The sequence below is a fragment of the Mya arenaria genome, chromosome 2 (genome assembly GCF_026914265.1).
Source record: "Mya arenaria isolate MELC-2E11 chromosome 2, ASM2691426v1".
Classification (NCBI taxonomy): Eukaryota; Metazoa; Mollusca; class Bivalvia; order Myida; family Myidae; genus Mya; species Mya arenaria.
This window is the reverse complement of record NC_069123.1, coordinates 31,896,678-31,915,696: the sequence shown is the minus strand read 5'-3', so window position 1 is coordinate 31,915,696 and position 19,019 is coordinate 31,896,678. Positions and strand designations below refer to the sequence as shown.

Sequence of the window (19,019 nt, the reverse complement as noted above, 5' to 3'; positions counted from 1 at the left end):
ATAGTAGCTTTCCCTTTATAGATTTGCTAATTTACAAATCTAGCTAACCAAACATGTAATTAACATTATACACATGTTGTTATAACATACCTTTTAACTACGAAAATGTATTCATTTGTTTAGAATTTACTGTCTATCAATTGTTATCATTTTTACGTACAGACGCATAAATGTTGATTTAGTAAGGGACATTGGGTATGTAAGTTATGCGATTCATAAAAAATATATAGGACATTGCGCTTAAAGCTGCACTCTCACAGATTTACCCTTTTTACAATATTTTTTTTTATTTTTTCTATTGGAAAGAGCGAATCTTTACGTAAATATCTGCGAAACAATGATATAAAATTGCTGACAAAAATCAGATCGTAGATTTTCATATTTCCATTCGAAAATTAATGTTTTATGAACTAACGGTTTAAGAAAAATGCATAAAACATCAATTTTTGAACTTAAAAATAAATGTCTGCGATCTATTTTTTTGTCAGCAGTCTTATATAATGCAAGAAGAAATGAAATTGTCTAAGACTTACATAAAATTGATATCGTTGTCTACAACGCATTGCATCTTACTTACTGATGTATCACATCGCGTACAACACATGCATCTTACGCAGTTTTTGCGCTTTTTCCCATTCGAAGTTTACTGGGGTTGTCTACCACGTAAAATCCACAGTGGCTTGATACAAAGGCTCATTAAAGTCATGATAAATCAGTTCAACTAGCCAAAATTATGTTTTACACATACTTGAACATGTAAATTATCAATATAATACATTGCCTTAAACATACAAAAATGAGATTTGACAAATTTCAAATGTACCCTATACTGTTTCATTATCATAATAACTGGTTGACCAGAAAATTAAGTTTTGTGTCAACACTTATCTTTAAATTCATTTAGCTCTAGTAGTAACTGGTTATCTAGTTATGGTTTGCGAATTCCACTCAATAAGTAACATAATAACTGGTTGACTAAATAAGATTCGCGAACATTAACAGATTATCTTACGACAGTTAAATGCCACCATAAAGAAGCGCGAGTGAAAGACCCAAACGACACCGACCACGAGACAGAAACGTGCAAACACAACAAACTGTTCACACACGCATCAAAATACGTTTATAAAAAATGATGGGATTACCAGTCTTATAAAATCTCAAATCAGATTTACACGTAGATATGTCATTTCAGTTTTCAGATATTATGGTCCAATGAAATAACCAGAAAAGTGGGAATGGTAACCGCCTCCTTGAAGATAACTAACAGACGGAAGGGGTTGACAGTTCAACCAGACTTTATCACCGGATACAAGCTTAACTAGAATCGTCACTGATTCTTCTGTCCATGTGCCTTGGGAAGTAAGGTGCACATAGCCGATCACGTTAGTGTGCTCGTTTTTCACGAGAACAACGTGGTACGTCTGATGTTGAGGACAACTGATGGTGACACTGAATTGGTACGTCCCGTTCTTAGGGGCGATGAAATGTCCGAATGTGGCGTCATAGTGCGAGCCTTCGTTCAAACTAATTTGGTCAAAAACGACTGGTCGGTCGCTACATCCCGTCACCGTTGTACCGAGAGTTGCCAGAAATGCTGGAACGTTTTCAAAGGGCGAACAACTGTTGCACTCGTTGTCTGAAAAATAGGTCAACACAATCATTGCATTAGTTGGTAAGACGAATTTATTTTGCTTGATTCAGAGCAAAGCTTATAGCTTAAAGAATTTCTCTTGGAGTCAGTTACCTTGGCATAAACCATAACAGATTTCCTTTTGGAGAAGCCATGGGAAAATAACCCTGGTAGGAATTGAACCCTAAAACTACAACTATTAAGCCAATTTCAGCGTCTTGTATTGACAGTAAGTAACGCATAAATATAATCTGTTGCATAAGTAAAAAGAAATCCAATAACTACTTGTACATTGATATAACTAACAGTGCTATGCACAACCATGATACATATATGTCATAAAAATGTTATGACATTGACATTGTTTTACATTCATGTGACAAGTTTTAGATTGCTTCCCCTATCGTATTACTACTTTTTCAATGAGATTACGGTTTGTTATCAGTTGGGCAAATAATAAATGAATGTTATGTCAATAATAATTATAATTAAGCTATTTTAACAGATGTATTATGAAATCATAAAAATGAATTATTATATTAAAGCTACACTCTCACAGATTTACCGTTTTAACAACTTTTTTTATTTTTTGTCTTGGAAAGAGCAAATTTTTGCGTTAATATCTGCAAACCAATGATATAAGATTGCTAACAAAAATCAGATCGTAGATTTTCATATTTCCGTTCGAAAATTAATGTTTTATGGCTAACGGTTTAATAAAAATGCATAAAACATCAGTTTTGAACTAAATATAAAAATCTGCGATCTCATTTTTGTCAGCAGTCTTATATAATTGGTTTCCATGGATTTTCGCAAAAATTGGCTCGTTCCAAGAAAAAAAAAACGTTGTCAAAACGTTCAATCTGTGAGACTGCAGCTTTAAATTGATTTTTCCATATAGATTACATAGATCGAAATTAAAAGGTTTATAGATGCCGACCTATCTGTGACTTCAGCCTCCCAACGTCCTCCTTCAAGGCCATCACTGTTGACTGCAGCTGTATGATGGTATGCAAAAGTTCCGGATCGTTGGCATCGCCATCTACTACAAATCCGATGGTCACGTAAGTAAAACTGACCAAAATCAACACAAGCGGTAACATTACCTTCATATTATTGATCGATTTGTAACCAAACTCACTCTAATCACTCAAGACAAAGTAATGTGTTCGTGTTTTATTATGCGTATTAGTAGTTAAATTTAAGTATGTAAGTCATGCTTCTGGCAAGATAAAATAGTTTAATTCCTTGGATTCATTAGACGTGTAACGTGGCAACAAAAATACGCAAACGTGATTGTAGAAATCTTAGATACATTTTAATAAAGGTAACAAACCTACAGTTAAAACTGCATCCTATAAACCTCTTTTTTACAAGATGGTTCATAAATTATTCAGATTAAACGTGAACTGACCATTTTATCAAAAGCTATATACACATAAAATCAAGTGTACACATTGTGAATCAGCATTGGGCTACTTTTAAATATATTGTTGAAAACTGGATCCTTCGATCGAAAATCTTCTTAGAATGCAACCTACAATTTAAGCCAAAATTGCACACACACACACACACACACATATATATATATATATATATATATATATATATATATATATATATATATATATATATATATATATATATATATATATATATAGGCAATCATTAAGAATTTCACCTTTCGCGGGTGTTTAAAGGGGTGCCTACTGCTACTCATCCAATACACATTTCCTGCGTCAGATTTTGCGTTGTCAATGTATCAGCCAATGAGCTAGGTTGTAAGTCAGTCAGCTACGCTCACTCCGCCCATTATTATTCATTAGGTATTTACTTCATGCCATCTAACTATTACTTAGTACCAATGGATGGAAAAGGCAATACATGCTTGAAGTTTATCATTCGTTAAAGAATGCATTTTATTACATGTATTATGAAAGTCTTAATTATGGAATGATAAATATTTGTAAACCGATATAATTAATAAACAATATAGCGGTATTATGACTCTGGCTATGATGTGATATAAAACCGAATAAGTATTGTTTCCATATTCACAGTATGTTATTTTCCAAAAATATGACCAGGTACCCCGAACAATCCGATTATAGCGCATACTGGTTATGGACTACTTTCGCCCGTCTCAATTATTCTCCCTACCTCCAGCCCCTTAATATTTGTTTAGCAGTGTCATATTCGGCCTATTGTCCAGAACTTAGTTCAGGTCAACAACGTCGTTTACGTAATCGTTGTTACCTTTAAATTCTTATCTGCTCTAGAAGTTCATTGGAAACAATTGTGATCTGCAGTGTTTCTGACAAGATTTATGAAAACGGCTTCGGATGTGCTTGTTAAATTGAAACAGTTGAGCACAACATCAGTTAGTTCACGTTTAAAAGTTAACAACGATCTCGTTTATCACGTTATTAACTTTAACAAAGTTCTGAACAATCGGACCACTGGTTTTTATTCGTACAAATGATTCTTTGTGTTCATATTAAGATTCAAAATGGGAAAACTAATGTTTGTTCTCCGTAATCGAGCAACTTATCACCAATGTTGAATTTGCAACAAGTTGCGTCATATTTCCTCCAGTGGGGGTTATCGATTTCTTTTTCTGTTCGACAAAATGAAAAAAAACTCACCACAATTATTCTTTGAGGGTCACGGACACTACGGACCATGGACATTACGGACCAGACATTACGGACCAGATTTAGGGACACTACGGACCAGATATAGGGACATTACGGACCATCTTCAGAAACTTACGGACCATCATTTATAATGTTTTTAAACATTTTTTTTTTTTAATTTATTCACTCATTTGTCTTAAATTTGTTAATAAATACTTGAATATTAGTGCTCAGTATGAAAATTATCTTTAATGTAACTGAAAAATCCCAGGAAATTCCAATGTTAAACATCAATGTATTTTTAATAAAATATTATAATAATTTGAATAATAATGAACGAAATATGTGTTTATCCTATAATTGTAAATGTGAATATTAATGTTTTCATATGTGATCGATTGCTTTCTGAAATAAACTTAAAATCGTCATATTTGTTTGTTTTCCGTTTCATCTGTTTTAATTGAAAGGCTCAGTCAGTGACCAAATGGTTGGTTTCAGTGCAAGATGGCACCAAAATGCTCGACTCGAGCCGAAAATCAACGTAATACCTATAATTAACATAGCCTATCATATGCCTACCTACCTAGTGTGTATTTACATATCCATATTTTCCTTGAAACTGATACCGTTTTCGAGAACACTTCTGCAATGTTTCCAACATGTACACAATCCGACTGGTAAGTTACAGTTCCATTTATCATTTTGGCTCAGATTTAGTAGAAAATGAGATAAAAGTTCAGGAAAACCGCATAAAACACTTAAGTTTTGTTTGAATATAACAGGTACGGGTATTTGTGAAGAAATATATTAATGATTTTAAAAGATATGAGAACGAAAAGAAAATGATAGGTTGCAGCTCCGATTTTTACAAAGATAGGTTGCAGTTGCATATACTGGGCAGTTGCCTAATTCCGGATCAATTTTGAAGTTTTCTTAAAATACTGTCGGAATTACTGAAGTATAGACTTCCGTCTTGACTGCGAATTCTTTGACCTTTTTTTAGTGTCAAAACCAAAAGTATAACCTTTAACTTTTTTACTTACGTTTGAACAAGATCAACGAATTACACTCGACTGGTTTTTAATGTCAACATGCCATAACCTCATTTTCCGCTAAATCTGAGCCAAAATGATAAATGGCACTGTAACCTACCAGTCGGATTGTGTATTGAGCCGTGGGTTCAGTGAAAGTGCGCCGTTACAATGGGTTTTCACACTTTTATGATTGCCAATTAAAGGTTGTCAGTATAATGTTTGTTTCTTTTGCAATATACCGGCGATAATTACGGGTACAATTATAACTAATAAACACTAATTAAGAACAGAACAGAACAGAAAATTTATTTTTTGACTTAAGCATATACAGCTCATCGTCACATTACACAAATTTAAAACATAAATATAGAATACACACACACATAAACAATCAAAATATATAAAGTTTCATGTATAACACATTTTAAATGAGTTTTGCATCATTGACAGATTTTTCAGTAAAAACTCAAAAATGGAAAGAACAAAAGAAAAACATCAACCAAGTTACACACAAATTAGCGTGTATGATGGTTGATATGGAAGTGAGAATGTTAAATATATTCTTTAACACATAAACCTTGAAAATTGTGGAAAGAAATCGAACTGGATTCTACCGTGAAATCGGGTAAGTTTGAGTTACATACCTTGTTTCTTTTTTGTATATCAAAGACACTAAATATCTTCAGATGTGTTGTTTATCTCATTGTATGTACCCCAAATGCTTTTAAACAACATTTAAGTGACAAACAATGATTCAGATGCCTGTGGAACAGGGGCCTAACTTTCCCTGTGTGTACGTACATGTATACTTTTGGTTGGGTCGGAGTGGACGAAACTGTTGACTGCGTCCCATTGCATGCGCCTGTAGATACCGAATACATACTTGCTTTTTGCCTTTTTTCTTTTTAATTAACCCCATGAAATTATTAACACGAGATGAACTGTTTGAAATAAGTTTTTTATCGGTTAAATTTGCGCCCATATATTTTGTTTCTTCATTTCTCTTCAATAAGGATTTGTTTTTTTATTTCGGATAGATGTTCATATTCGGACATAAATTTGGTATTTTTTGTCATACTCTATTACTTCTTGAGGATCTTATTACACTGCTTAACTTTACATTCATTTTACTTCAGTAAACATTAGTTGAAAACTGAATGAAATAAAGTTTAAATATCTAACACAACAAATAATAATAGTGATTTGATGTTTACAGTTTATTAAGACAATAAATTATATAAATATTGAATTTATGAACAGTGTTTGTACCTTTCTACAGTTCTTTGGGTGAATGACTAAGTCAAATGAATTACGGACCTAAAAACCATGGATTGGCAACTGCCCGATATCGGTGAAACGATAAGAAACAATAATTTACCCACAATCCTTAGAGCGCGCTCGGCAAATATCGGAAAATTCCGCCGAATCTCCGATCAGTGAATAACGGCGTTCTTCGGTTATTTCCGTCAGCTCTGCTAATAATTATTATTAACACCGAAAACATGTCGCATTTAATATGTTTGTAGAGTGTGGTTATTGCATTTTCTCTAATTATCGAAGTATTAATCAGGGCCTAATATGTTCCTGATTAAATTTATATTTAGTTTTAATTCAAGTTTTCCTACATGCATATATTCTGCCGATGTGGGACGTCTCGAAAACGACCACACGATAAGATCTCGGAATGAAATCGCACTGCACTTGTGAGTTTGAGCTAATCGCATTAACACAGAGGAGAGTTGCCAATCCATGGTTTATAGGTCTGTGAATGAATGAAGAAATTTCATAGTCTAGAATGATAGGTGTTCCAAACTGGACTTTTCTGGGGCCAAAAAAAAACCATTATAGCTGCAGACACACCAAGGGGATAAAGACAAACTGAAAATTTTGTTGTCTAATGCAATGGTTCTTCCAGACTTAATTTTCCCAGGTTGCAGTTTCACTGGGCTCCAGTAGGGAATAACATTGAAAGGTGCATAGGCCCCAATGTAATTTGTTTTTGGCACAGGGATGACACCTGTGGCTCTCTTATTAATAAAAAAAGAAATATTCATTTTGGGAAAAAGAGAATAAAGGTGTCCATTTTTTACTTAGAATTTGACTACCTCCAACCATCTATTAATAAATACAAAATTTTGATATCTTGTATTATTATGTTCATGTTTTTAGGAACTCCAAATAGCAATAGATGCGAAAGAAAAAGTTCAAGACTTACCGGTACTTGACTTGGTACTGTATTGATATCATATCAGCCTGAAAAAGAAGACAGCAATATTTACTTGGTTGATAGTGAAGGTACTTGACTTGGTACTGTATTGATATCATATCAGCCTGAAAAAGAAGACAGCAATATTTACTTGGTTGATAGTGAAGGGAATAAAAACTGCCTTAAAAAGTAATCATTAATAATAACAATGGCACACAGAGGTGCTCATTTCCAAAGAGACTACTCAAAGCGACAAGTAAATCTTCGAGCACTGATAGATATGGATGGTGTATTGTGTGATTTTGAAGCTTATTTCTTGGAGAAGTTTAAAGAAAAATATCCTGATGAACCTTTTATAGCAGTTGAGGACAGAGATGGGTTTTATATCAGAGATCAGTACGAGAAACTTAAGCCTGGCTTGAATGTAAGTATGTTGTAGAGCTGTATTAAAGTTGCACTCTCACAGATCAACCATTTTGACAACTTTTTAATTTTTTGCCTTGGAATGAGCCAAATTTTGTCCAAGTGTCTGATCATAGGTGATATACTGGTAAGATAGCGGATAAAAGATCAGATCACAGTTTTTTAATATTTGCGCTCGAAAATTGATCTTTTATGGCTAAAAGCGTTACTAACACTTTAAGAAAAATGAAAATTTCCGCAGTTTTCCAAACAATTAAAATCTGTTCTATTGTGTGTTAGCCTACATGTATATGACTTACTTGAAAACACAGATGCCATAATAAGCTGATTCTGAGACAAAAAATAAAAAGTTGTCAAATCGGTCAATTTCTGAGAGTACAGCTTTAAAGGGAATTGTTCACATTTTTAGACCAGACATAAAAAGAAAAAAGTTTGTGTGAAATGCTTAGAAATTTCTTTAATTAAAGATACAATATTATCACAAGTTTAAATTAAAGCTTAATTTTAATAATTTAAAAAAATAAAATAAAGAAAAATGCTCTTCTTCTTTTGAAAAGCATTAGTAACCCTTATTTATATAATATGAATATCTGCAAGTTATTATGAGGGCTATTCTTAAAGTTTGTGGACAGGCGTCATATTTTTCAACATCAATATTTATGCCCCCCTTTGAAGAAGAGGGGTATATTGCTTTGCACTTGTCAGTCGGTCGGTCTGTTGGTAGACCAAAGCTTGTCCGAGTGATAACTGAACAATTCCTTGACGTATGGTCATCATACTTGACACTAAGGTTTGGCCTGACCAGTAGATGACCCCTATTGATTTAAGGGGTCATCAGATCAAAGGTCAAGGTCACAGTGACCTTTAATGGTAAAAGGTTGTCCGAGTGATAACTTTATTGATTTAAACTCATGTCACAAATGCATTACCTAACGGGCATGAGAACATACACATGTAGCATATATACATATTGAGGCATTGTTATCTCATTGTTGTTTTAGGATAAATGTTCATCAATCTGGAATGCAAAAGCATTTTTCCTGAACATTCCGGTAATTCCAGGAGCAGTTGAAGCGGCAAAAGAAATGCAGGAGATAGAAGGGTATTTATTTTGACTCATCTTGTTTTTGACGAAAAAAATACTGTTGAGGTCTTGTCATAGCCCTGGTCATCACCATTGGCGGGGTTGTTAGATTTGTGAAAAAATATCAATGTAATAACTAAAAAACTTATAAAGATAATAGACAATTTGGTTCTCATGGTCACGATGGCTTTACACACCTGATAGTTTATATTTCGAATGATGCACCTTAATTGACATGGGGGAATGGATAAGCAGAGACATTTTCTTATGCACCAGTCAATTGTTACCATGGCCGCCCGCATGTCCGGGGAATATAGGGGACTTTGACTTTCGGTCCAGCCAAGCAGGGTAAAATCTCCGCCCTGCGGGGTCGAACTAATGGTTAAATACCCGCCAAATGCCCCCGCACCCCAGGGACTCTAGATAAGACCCATCATCCCCTCAATTTAGCACGAAGCATTTTTTTTATAATATTAAATAAAGTGTGTCAAATCATCATGAGTGTTAAAACTAAGATACTGACAGCTATAACCCTACAACAAATGTTGATATTAGCTCTAATATTGGCTTTGAAGTCCATGATTTCAAAAACCATTGCTAACCCAATTCATTAAAAGACTGTAGTGTGATTGGTTGATTGACATTATCATGTGATGCTTAATAAGGTATTTAATAAAGCTTAAGATATCCAGCATATGTATGTGCCCCAGGTGCTGAGTGAATAAGATATCATTTTTCAATTTTTTTTCCTGACAACCAGTGACCAGGGTGGGTTCGATCCCTACTTAAACCATATTTTCTTCTTACTTATACTTCAGCAATATTTTTTTTCTGCAATTTCGTTATCAAAGAGTAAAATAATAGTAAAATAAGTGTTTTCTGGTGCATTACAAGGAAAAATTATTTATGGTTCAAAAACATGAGCAAGTCCTTTAAAAAGCTTGTTATTCTTTTATACCATATTAGTTTAAACATTCAGTGTTCTTTTGGATTACATAAAAAAATGTTTTAGACGGATGTTACCAATACATTAACATTCAGTTGTAAACAGTAAAGTCTTGTTTAAAGGGGCTGTACTCTGTATGATGAAAGAGTGGAAAAAAAAGAAAATTGTCAAAAACTGACATAAACTTGGCATCGATGTGTACAATGCATTGAAACTTACTAACTGAAGTACCACATAGTTACCGTAACAATTAATTTATTTTTTGTACTTTTTTTCTTATTTTTCCATTAAAAAAAAATTCTAGGTATGTCTAGAGAATTAATTACTTATGCGTGATAGGCTAGTCGATGTTATCACATGATATTACCAAGTTAGGTATATAGCTTAAATATTCCAACCGTTTAAGGTAAGCCTTCGTAGCACAGTGGATACAACTCTGGACTGCAATTTTGGTGGTCGTTTGCATTTTCCTGGAAAAGTATATATTATTATATGCACTATGATGAAACTGTCATTTCCATATTTCCAGTGTTGATGTTTTCATTTGCACAAGCCCAGTGAAAGCCTACAAACACTGCTTAAAAGAAAAGGTAATAGCTCTCTTCAAGATGAAAACAATGTTTTTAGCTCACGTGGGCACGATTTCATTAATGGTCTTATTCCAAAATTAGGCTAGGACATCGACAATTTGCCTGTCACATCGCTAAAAGCGTTTCATCAAAAATCGCAAAAGAGCACCTGCTGGTCGCAAATATTTGTGATTATATTGCAACTGGGTACAATCTCTATTTTGTGACGTGATTAAAAATAAAAAGCAAATTGCGCTGTGTTGCAAAGTCAGTCGCATTTATTGTGACTTGCAACTTTGCTTGATTTATGATGTGACCATTAATGAAACAGGGCCATGATCATGAAGTGCTCAAGGCATCGTACAGCATCACTATATATACAGGCCCTGTATATTTGGTATGCAGCCTCATTTAGTGGTTCTTGACCAGGATTGTTTAAATTATGTCCCTTGGGCAAAAGAGGTACCGCCCCAAGGGTCACAAGTTTTTCTGTATACTAGGATTGTTTAAAGTGACACTCTTACATGTATTTAAAATCAATACAAAGACTTGTCTATCAAACATAAATTTTGAGCGATAAACCTTAAAGTACTAACTAAATAATGCTTTTATTGAAAATATTTATTTCTGATAACATGATGGTAACTGTGCTGGAAACGCAAAAATATTGAATGACTGGTGAGTGCTAAAAGATTTACAGTGATCAACTATAGTCTCATAAGATAAAAATACCGTGTTTTCTGCACCTTTCCATCAAATTATGAACAGTATCCTTCATATGAACCACTGTTTTCGATATTCATCCTTTTAGGTAAATCAAAACAATTGTATTAATTGTTGTACATCTTATTTGGGAGTAAGAGTGCATCTTTAAATTATGTCCCAGAGGTCAAAAGTGGCTCCGGCTCTGGGGTCACAAGTTTGCTATAAACTTTTTAGTTTGAAAATCTTCTCTGAAACTGTAAGGTTAATGATAGTTGGTATGCAGTCTTATGTAGTGATCTTTTACCAATATTTTTCAAATTAAGTTTTTAAGTTAAAAAGTGGCCCCACCCCTTGTCATTTATCTACTCGAAAACCGCATGGCCCTCACCTTTGATAATTGGTATTTAGCCTCATGTAGTGGCCGTTAACCTAGATTGTTCAAATTATATCCCCGGGGTCTAAGAATACTTATACAGTCCAATTTTGAAAATCATTTATGAAATGATACGGCCAAGGACTTTGATTTTTGGTATGTATTGGCAGTATACTGAAATTGTTCATTAATAAACCTGGTGTATATATTACTTAAAGCTGGCCATGCCCTGGAAGTCTCAGGGTTTTTTAATTTTAACATGAATATAGTAAAAAAAAAAATTAAAATCTCTGAAACCAGGCCGAGCCCCTTGAAATTTGGTATAAAGCAACCATTGACTTCATAAGCCTTGGGGTTTTAGAGATTTTCAAATATTGATAGACACAGCCCATATTCACTAACATCTGAGATTGACACTCCTGCTCTATTTTAAATGTTTCAATATATCTTTAATATAACTATTTTTAATTGATCCTATTTGTAACAGATGTAGCATTTTTTTTATCACTATTGCTCTTGTATGAGCAGTTTTAACAATATACATGTAATAATATGCAGATCAATCTCAAGACTGCAGTCTTGAATCTGAAGACCTTAATGAATACAGGCCTAGGTTCCTATAGTTAGACTTTCACCAAAGAAAATTGTCAATGTGAATTACACTTTGTTTCATCAATTTGCAGTACCAGTGGGTGGAGAAGCACATGGGAAAACAGTGGTTGGACAGAATATTGCTGGTCAAGGATAAAACGATGGTCAATGGTCATTTGCTCATCGATGACAGACCTGGTATATCAGGTACAAATATTGTTACTGGCATCAGAAACTCTTCCAAATGTGTGGCCTTGTATCAGGTCTTTTCAGGGTGGCATTTAGTAATCGGACCATTCTTCTGTCTGTCCCAAGGGTTTCTTATTACTTACTAAAATACTTGGTACACAGAATGGTAATGACAAACAGATGACCCCTTTCTCTTTTAAGGTCACTAGGTCAAAGGTCAAGGTCATGGTGACCTTGAGCTGAAAAAACTGTTTCAGATCAATAATTGAAGAATGCTTTTTCCAAGGAACTTCAAACTTGCTCTAGGCAGGTTGGCCATGACCAGCAGACGTTTACTTAGGACTTTGAGGTCAATAGGCCAAAGGTTAAGGTTTCTGGTCAATGGCTGAAGATTGTTTGGATCCAGAAACCTCAAACTTGGTAGCCATGAAAGTTATGACAAACAGATAATGGCTATTGATTTTTGTCCATCTGACAAGGCCCAAATCAGGGGCATTTTTCATGTGCAGTGACAACTCTAGTTCACTGAATTTAAAGATGTATTACTCAATGTGAATGTTTTATCACAAACCTTGGAAATTCATCATTGCTCAAATCACACAATGATAGTGTAATTTTTGGTAAAATTTACACTTAATATTTGTCATGGACAGTGCATGAATAATATAGTAATACGTACTCGAACCATAAATTCACTCAATTTACAAAAGACAACAGGGTTTTGCAAAGTGTTTTTATGGTAATTAGAAAAAGTTGAAGAGTTTCAACTTGTTGCTAGTGTGCCAAGATACTTATGTTACCTGAGAGTCAAATTTATATAACACTTAAGTGGTTATAAGAAGCTAGTGTCATCTTATCCTTTTCTGTTTCAGGTCTGAACCCTTATCCGAGCTGGGACCACATTCTGTTCACACAAAGTCACAACAGTAGAATGAAGAATGGTCAACGCCGGCTAGAAAATTGGACAGACGGGTCTTGGAAAGATCTTATAGACGAGTACAAGAAAAGAGTTGCATAGTAGTGGTGGTGAATTTGGGGGAAACTAAGTGTTCTCTTATGCTTGTGTCTGAGTTTTACTCAGAGACTTCAATTTTTTTAAATGTTTTCAAATTATTTATAATATGACTTAATTTGACAAAAGATTTGTGCCTGATTATAGAACAGATTATTTGATAACGATACAGCAATTTTTACCATCTTTTCTCCTGTGTGACATTTGAACATGAAAAAGTAAGATTTTGGTTAACTGAGTCTTAAACTTCCAAACTTTCACAAAGTTAGTGAATGTGGACCCTGGCCCTAATTTCTTGAAAAATCTTAAGTAAAACAAGCATTAGGCAATTTTGAATTGATTGCTAGATTTACATCCCCGCCTGTCCCAGTTTTTTCCACGGCCTCTTGAATTTAAATGACTCAAATAAAAATGTTGAACTAGAGTCTGTATTTACATATCGGTCCGGTACTGTCAGGGAATGGCCTTTATTCATACAAGCCGGTTTTGGTGTAAACATTCACATGTAAAAAAAGGATAATTGTTACGGTGATGTATATGGTCCCTTATGCAATTAGAAAGAACATGAACACATATTTAATGGTGAAACAGTCATCTAAAAAAAAAAAAAGTGTTACCCCCTGCCCCCATTTAACAAAAAAATGGATGAAAATCTAGCCATTAGTTTATATTGGCCTTAAGTATATTTTTTATCATTTATCCAAAGTTCCAATTTTATCTTGGTTTTACAAAATAAAAGTATATGTTATACATGTAGGTATTATTTATAAAAGTCTCAAAACTCTTCAAAATGTGAAATTATATCAAAACAAAGATAGCGTGCTTAGCTTGATCGTGTTATTAGGGATTTAAGGTTGTTTGAGGAATTTGGGCCTGAGTAGAAACTAATGCTGCTGAGCGGCATTTACAAATTGCTTACTTTAATATCATAAATGACATCACCAGCATGAAATGACGTCATAATGATATTATATTTTTAATATCGCATTCGTGGGTATCCAATACGAAATGATTTCTTTATTGGATGACTACTAGTGTGATATTCTTTATGTCTGTGATATCCAATGTGATAAAGACTACATTCCCAGAAATAAGAAATTCTACCGCTTTTGAACCCATTTTGAACCCAATCTACCGCTTTTGAGACATAAATCTACCTCTCTGTCATTGCCAAGGTTTGCATGTCTGAAAATGCATTTTTAATGTTACTTTGAAAATAGTTAATAACTTTGTTGTCATATCTTCTTTATAAAGAAGAATCCTAAATTGAATAATATTATTACAATAAACATAATAATGTTTTGCTTCTTAAAAAATGTGTTACTACAAATTAGTTGGCAAATTCATTGAGTACCATATGATATACTATATCAACGTTTTGCCTAACGGGTGTGTCACAATCAGATGTACAAACTATGTTCCACATGGAGCTATTTTCCAGATTCTTTTGATTTGTGAGATAGACAAATTTTTGGAAGCCCCAATAATGATATTATATGAAAATAATATTTTTTTTTTTTAAATGCTTACAGGGTTTCATTAATTTTGCATTTCAAACATTGCACATTAGAGAGAAAAAATCAAATTACTTACAATTCTATTACCCTATTTTGGTAATATTTTATCATATATTTTAGTGTCAAATGGTTCTTATCATAACATCAGTATGTAAAGCTGCGAGACGGAAAGCAGAATTACATTGCCGTCATTTTTTGTTCTTTGAAAAAATCATAATTGCTCACAATTTGTCTCCATTTGAATAAAACTGTCATCTTTCAGTTGTCTTAATCCATTCAGTTGTCTGTATAGCTGCATAAGTCACATTTTTGGATAGCATTTGAAATCAGTCATTTTTCCATTGTATTTTGTCTACGGACAGGACACGTAAACGGATGGATGGTGACTTGCCTCTGATCAAAGTAAGCATTCTGTGAATCGGCAGCGATAGTTTTTGCTGAAATCCATCAACATGACGATTTCTCCAGGCTTAAGATTTTCTCTGGAGGATTGCATCTGGCAATGCTGCCAGTTGGCCCGGAAAATAAGTCCTGGATATTTGATTAAGTCGTTTTCTAGTTCCTTCATGAAAGCTTCCTAAGAAGTTTCTTGTTTTACGCATGGTGTTACCTTCTTTACTTCACTTTCAGTTTCAAATGATATTAGCTTCCATATGTATCATGTAATGGTTTCATTCAGTTGACCTTCAATGTCATTTTTCAGAAAATGTGTTACATGCGTCCGTCGTCAACTTATTCCCCCAGACAACTTCTCCCCCTAAACTACTAGCCAATTGCAACCGAATTCCACATGAATATTCATTGGATGGTCCTCCTCCATGTTCCTTAAAATAAAATGGTTCCATGTTGAACTCTGGTTGCCATGGAAACCAAAAGGAAAATCTTCTAGTCAGAAACCGCTGGCCAGATTAAAAAAATCACAGAAATGTTCTAAAGGCGGTCTTTTATCAAATCCATTCTAGCCATGTTGGTTTTGTTAAAATCTTTGTAGACAGGTTCTCTATATAACTAGAGGGAACATATTCTCCTCAGAAGCATCTGTCCAGATTTCAAAATAAATTTCGCCGAAATGTTCCTTAGGTGACCCTTCATCAAATTCCTTCGAGCAATGGTTTGTTAAAAACTCTTCCGACAGGGGGCGTATATGAATTCATTGTAAATTTGTTTCTAACAAGTTGCATTTGTAGTTCAAAGACACCCCCCGTTGGAAGAGTCAGTAGGTTTATCAGCCAAAAGCTACCTTTGAAAATCTTCCCTTAAATCGCATGGCCCAGACCTTTGATATTTGGAATGTAGTGGTTCTTCATCTAAAGTGTTTAAATTTTGCCCCTTGGGTCAAAGCTCAGGTTTTCTTTACACTTTCATACTTTCTATATATTTTTATAGTAAAATCTTTGAAAATCTTCATCTATGTAGCTTAACAAAGATTGTTCGAATTATGGCCCTATAAATTTCTGAACAACCAATGACTTCCTTAATTACAAATTACAGCCTCTGCTAATACCTTCAACCATGGTAACCAATGACTTTCTTAGCACTGTATGACTTAATTAGCAACCAAGGATTTCCTTGCCAACTACCTTCCTCCATACCAACCAATCACTTCCTTCGGAATTAATGACTTTCTGTGCAAGCAATGTCATTTAAGCAACCAATGATTACCTTAGCAATAACCCTCATCCATAGCAACCAATGACTTATTTTCAACCAGTGATTTCCTTGGCAACCATCGACTACCTAAGCAGCCAATTACTTCTTTTGCAATCTTCAACTTTCTTAGCCAACAATGACCTCCTTACCAACCACTTTCTTCCTAGCAACTACCTACATCCATATCAACCAAATACTTCCTTAGCAAGCATTGACTTACATAGCAATTGGTGGCTTCCATTGATATCACATCTGTTGCCACTGGGAACAATCGGCTGACAATGCTTTGACCTCGCTAGAAATACTATTGATTTTCCTAGACAAGGACCAACCTCCTTATCAACCATCAAATAAGAAGTGATATAGGACGATAGTTGCCTACGAAGTTAAGTTCTCTTAGCAAATTATTTGAGACAGCTGTTTATAAACATATATGTATAACCATATTCTCAACAACACCATTCTAACTGACTTCCAGTCTGGTTTCAGACCTTGTGATTCAACTATTAACCAATTTGCTTCTTTTATTTACAATGCATTTTGTGAAGCTCTTGATAATGGTAATGAGGTTTGAGCTTTTTTCTGCGTCATTAGCAAAGCATTCGATCGTATTTTGCATGCAGGCCTTCTGTCTAAATTATCGATGTCCGTGAAAATATGCTTCTTAGGCTTAGCGGCTACCTACAGAATAGAAGAAAAAAACGAGTAACACCTCAGGATTCAACTTCTTCCCATCGCCCTATAAAAGGAGGTGTACCCCCAAGGTTCAGTATTATGCCCATTGATCTTTATCCATTAAAAAAAGTCCATTCATAAAAAAAATGTGACGTAAATTACATATTTGACGTCGCAAACTGAACCCCCTATCGTTGGTCAAACGACATGGCGCTAATGCCATCAGAGGACAATATTGAAAAAATGACGTCACCACCCCCTTGCGTCAATATAAACGTCATATTTTCTCTACAAAAAAATAGAAGAAAGTAAATTTGGGAAATCGCATTGACCAAGTCACGACTTTTCCAGTGATTTGTGTAGTGGATGTCTTCCACGATTCATTATCTTGGACCCTAACTTTTTCAAATCAAGGGGTTCGTCTTTTTCTCATACATCACGCCTGGAACATGAATGACGCAACGCCATTGGTCAAGGACTGGTCACCGCTTACTGGTCACGTGGTGATCCAATATTTTTCCATCTTTGTATCGTACAAAATGGCGTCTATTTCCCGATTCCGATGAATAAGTGAAACATCTCCAAGATAGTTTCGGCGTCTCGATCATGTTAATAGGTAGTTGACGTGATAATACGTTGACAACCCGTTTTCATTGACGATATTGTTTCCTTTGCCCCGTATATCTCATATCCGGTCACCTACTAGCCTCGTAACTTATTATACACATGGTCTATTGTTTGCATGTTGATGCAATTTGTACTAGGTTGAACATTGATTGGGTGTTACCAAATTTATCGTTTAACTGATTTATACCATGATGAACTATGAAATTAAATGAAACTTTTTTAAATACATAAATGATAATGTTGGTAGTGTATAAAATCGATCACTTTGATAGTCATTTGCTTTTGATGTCATTTATTGGTGTATAGGTAGAATATAATTTCAATTATTGATAAATTGATGGTGATTGTTAAAACATTAATGGCGATTGATTGACACTGTTGATGGATTACTAAATGAATATATCCAACAGGCAACCATTAAGGTATTCCTTTAGGGAAGCCCATGGTCTTACCATATTATGCAAAAAATAACGCGACCTTTACGAATCCATTTGCAATATTCTGATATTACCTCCTATAATAGTTTTTAATGGAAACATTTGTGATAATCAATTGCGTTATCAAATCGTAAAATATACCCTTTTGAAAGTCAGAATTGCTACGTTATAGTTCCCGTGCGGTTTGTATACTATTCGTTGCCGTTATTTTCTACGGCCTGCGTTCGAAAGAGTCGATAAAAGCAAAACAAAAGTTTTTATTCGATCAGATATTTTTGCTGAATCAGGATTCCCTTGACAAAAAAATGAAAGATATCCGTTTATAAACATGCATGCCACAACATATCGTAAACCCAAAGCATTTATTTAACCGTTATAGTTTGAAACTGTCACAAATGAGTGCACAAAATTAAATGACGTCAGTGCATTTTCTTCCCGGCCTTGCATGCGTTTATGTTACCAATTGTACCATGAAACTGGTAAAATATGAGAAAACAGAGAAATTACATTTCGATAAAGTCACTATTTCAAACGCAGAGTTTATCGAGATATTATCCACCGGAAAGCATAAAATATATTTTAAATTATCATTACAAATAAGTGGTTGGGCTACCTGCTTTGACACGATTAATGAGAACTCATAGGATTCTAAAACAATAACGACATTTAATTAAATAGAAAAAAGGAAACATATTGTGTCTAATCTAGATGA

The 19,019-nt window shown here is 34.3% G+C and overlaps 2 protein-coding genes across 6 annotated transcripts; one reads left to right on the top strand and one right to left on the bottom strand.

Annotated features, from left to right (window-relative positions):
• Positions 1 to 787: 787 nt before the first annotated feature.
• Positions 788 to 2,775, bottom strand: LOC128241545 (cerebellin-3-like). The gene is made up of 2 exons (XM_052958548.1): positions 2,574 to 2,775; positions 788 to 1,639 (listed from the first exon to the last, which is right to left on the bottom strand). Exons 1-2 carry the CDS (start codon positions 2,743 to 2,745, stop codon positions 1,206 to 1,208), a joined length of 606 nt encoding a protein of 201 aa, XP_052814508.1. The 5' UTR covers positions 2,746 to 2,775; the 3' UTR covers positions 788 to 1,205.
• Positions 2,776 to 6,133: 3,358 nt separating this feature from the next.
• LOC128243989 (5'(3')-deoxyribonucleotidase, mitochondrial-like) lies at positions 6,134 to 15,179 on the top strand. 5 transcript variants are annotated; one of them, XM_052962039.1, is made up of 6 exons: positions 6,134 to 6,167; positions 7,473 to 7,933; positions 8,934 to 9,034; positions 10,492 to 10,552; positions 12,293 to 12,407; positions 13,262 to 15,179. In XM_052962039.1, the coding sequence occupies exons 2-6, from the start codon at positions 7,718 to 7,720 to the stop codon at positions 13,405 to 13,407; spliced, it is 639 nt and encodes a 212-aa protein (XP_052817999.1). In that variant the 5' UTR covers positions 6,134 to 6,167; positions 7,473 to 7,717; the 3' UTR covers positions 13,408 to 15,179. The 5 variants fall into 5 exon arrangements, with proteins under 5 accessions (XP_052817999.1, XP_052817969.1, XP_052817990.1 ...); XM_052962009.1 differs by lacking the exon at positions 6,134 to 6,167 and adding an exon at positions 6,174 to 6,365; XM_052962030.1 differs by lacking the exon at positions 6,134 to 6,167 and adding an exon at positions 6,174 to 6,564.
• Positions 15,180 to 19,019: the final 3,840 nt, after the last annotated feature.

Coding starts and splice junctions, on each gene's coding strand:
- LOC128241545 (XM_052958548.1), bottom strand. CDS start 2,745: ATGAAGGTAATGTTACCGCTTGTGTTGATTTTGGTCAGTTTTACTTAC. Junction 1,640..2,573: donor GAGGCTGAAGTCACAGATAG/GTCGGCATCTAT, acceptor CCTATTTTTCAG/ACAACGAGTGCAACAGTTGT.
- LOC128243989 (XM_052962039.1), top strand. CDS start 7,718: ATGGCACACAGAGGTGCTCATTTCCAAAGAGACTACTCAAAGCGACAA. Junction 7,934..8,933: donor AACTTAAGCCTGGCTTGAAT/GTAAGTATGTTG, acceptor TTGTTGTTTTAG/GATAAATGTTCATCAATCTG. Junction 9,035..10,491: donor GAAATGCAGGAGATAGAAGG/GTATTTATTTTG, acceptor CCATATTTCCAG/TGTTGATGTTTTCATTTGCA.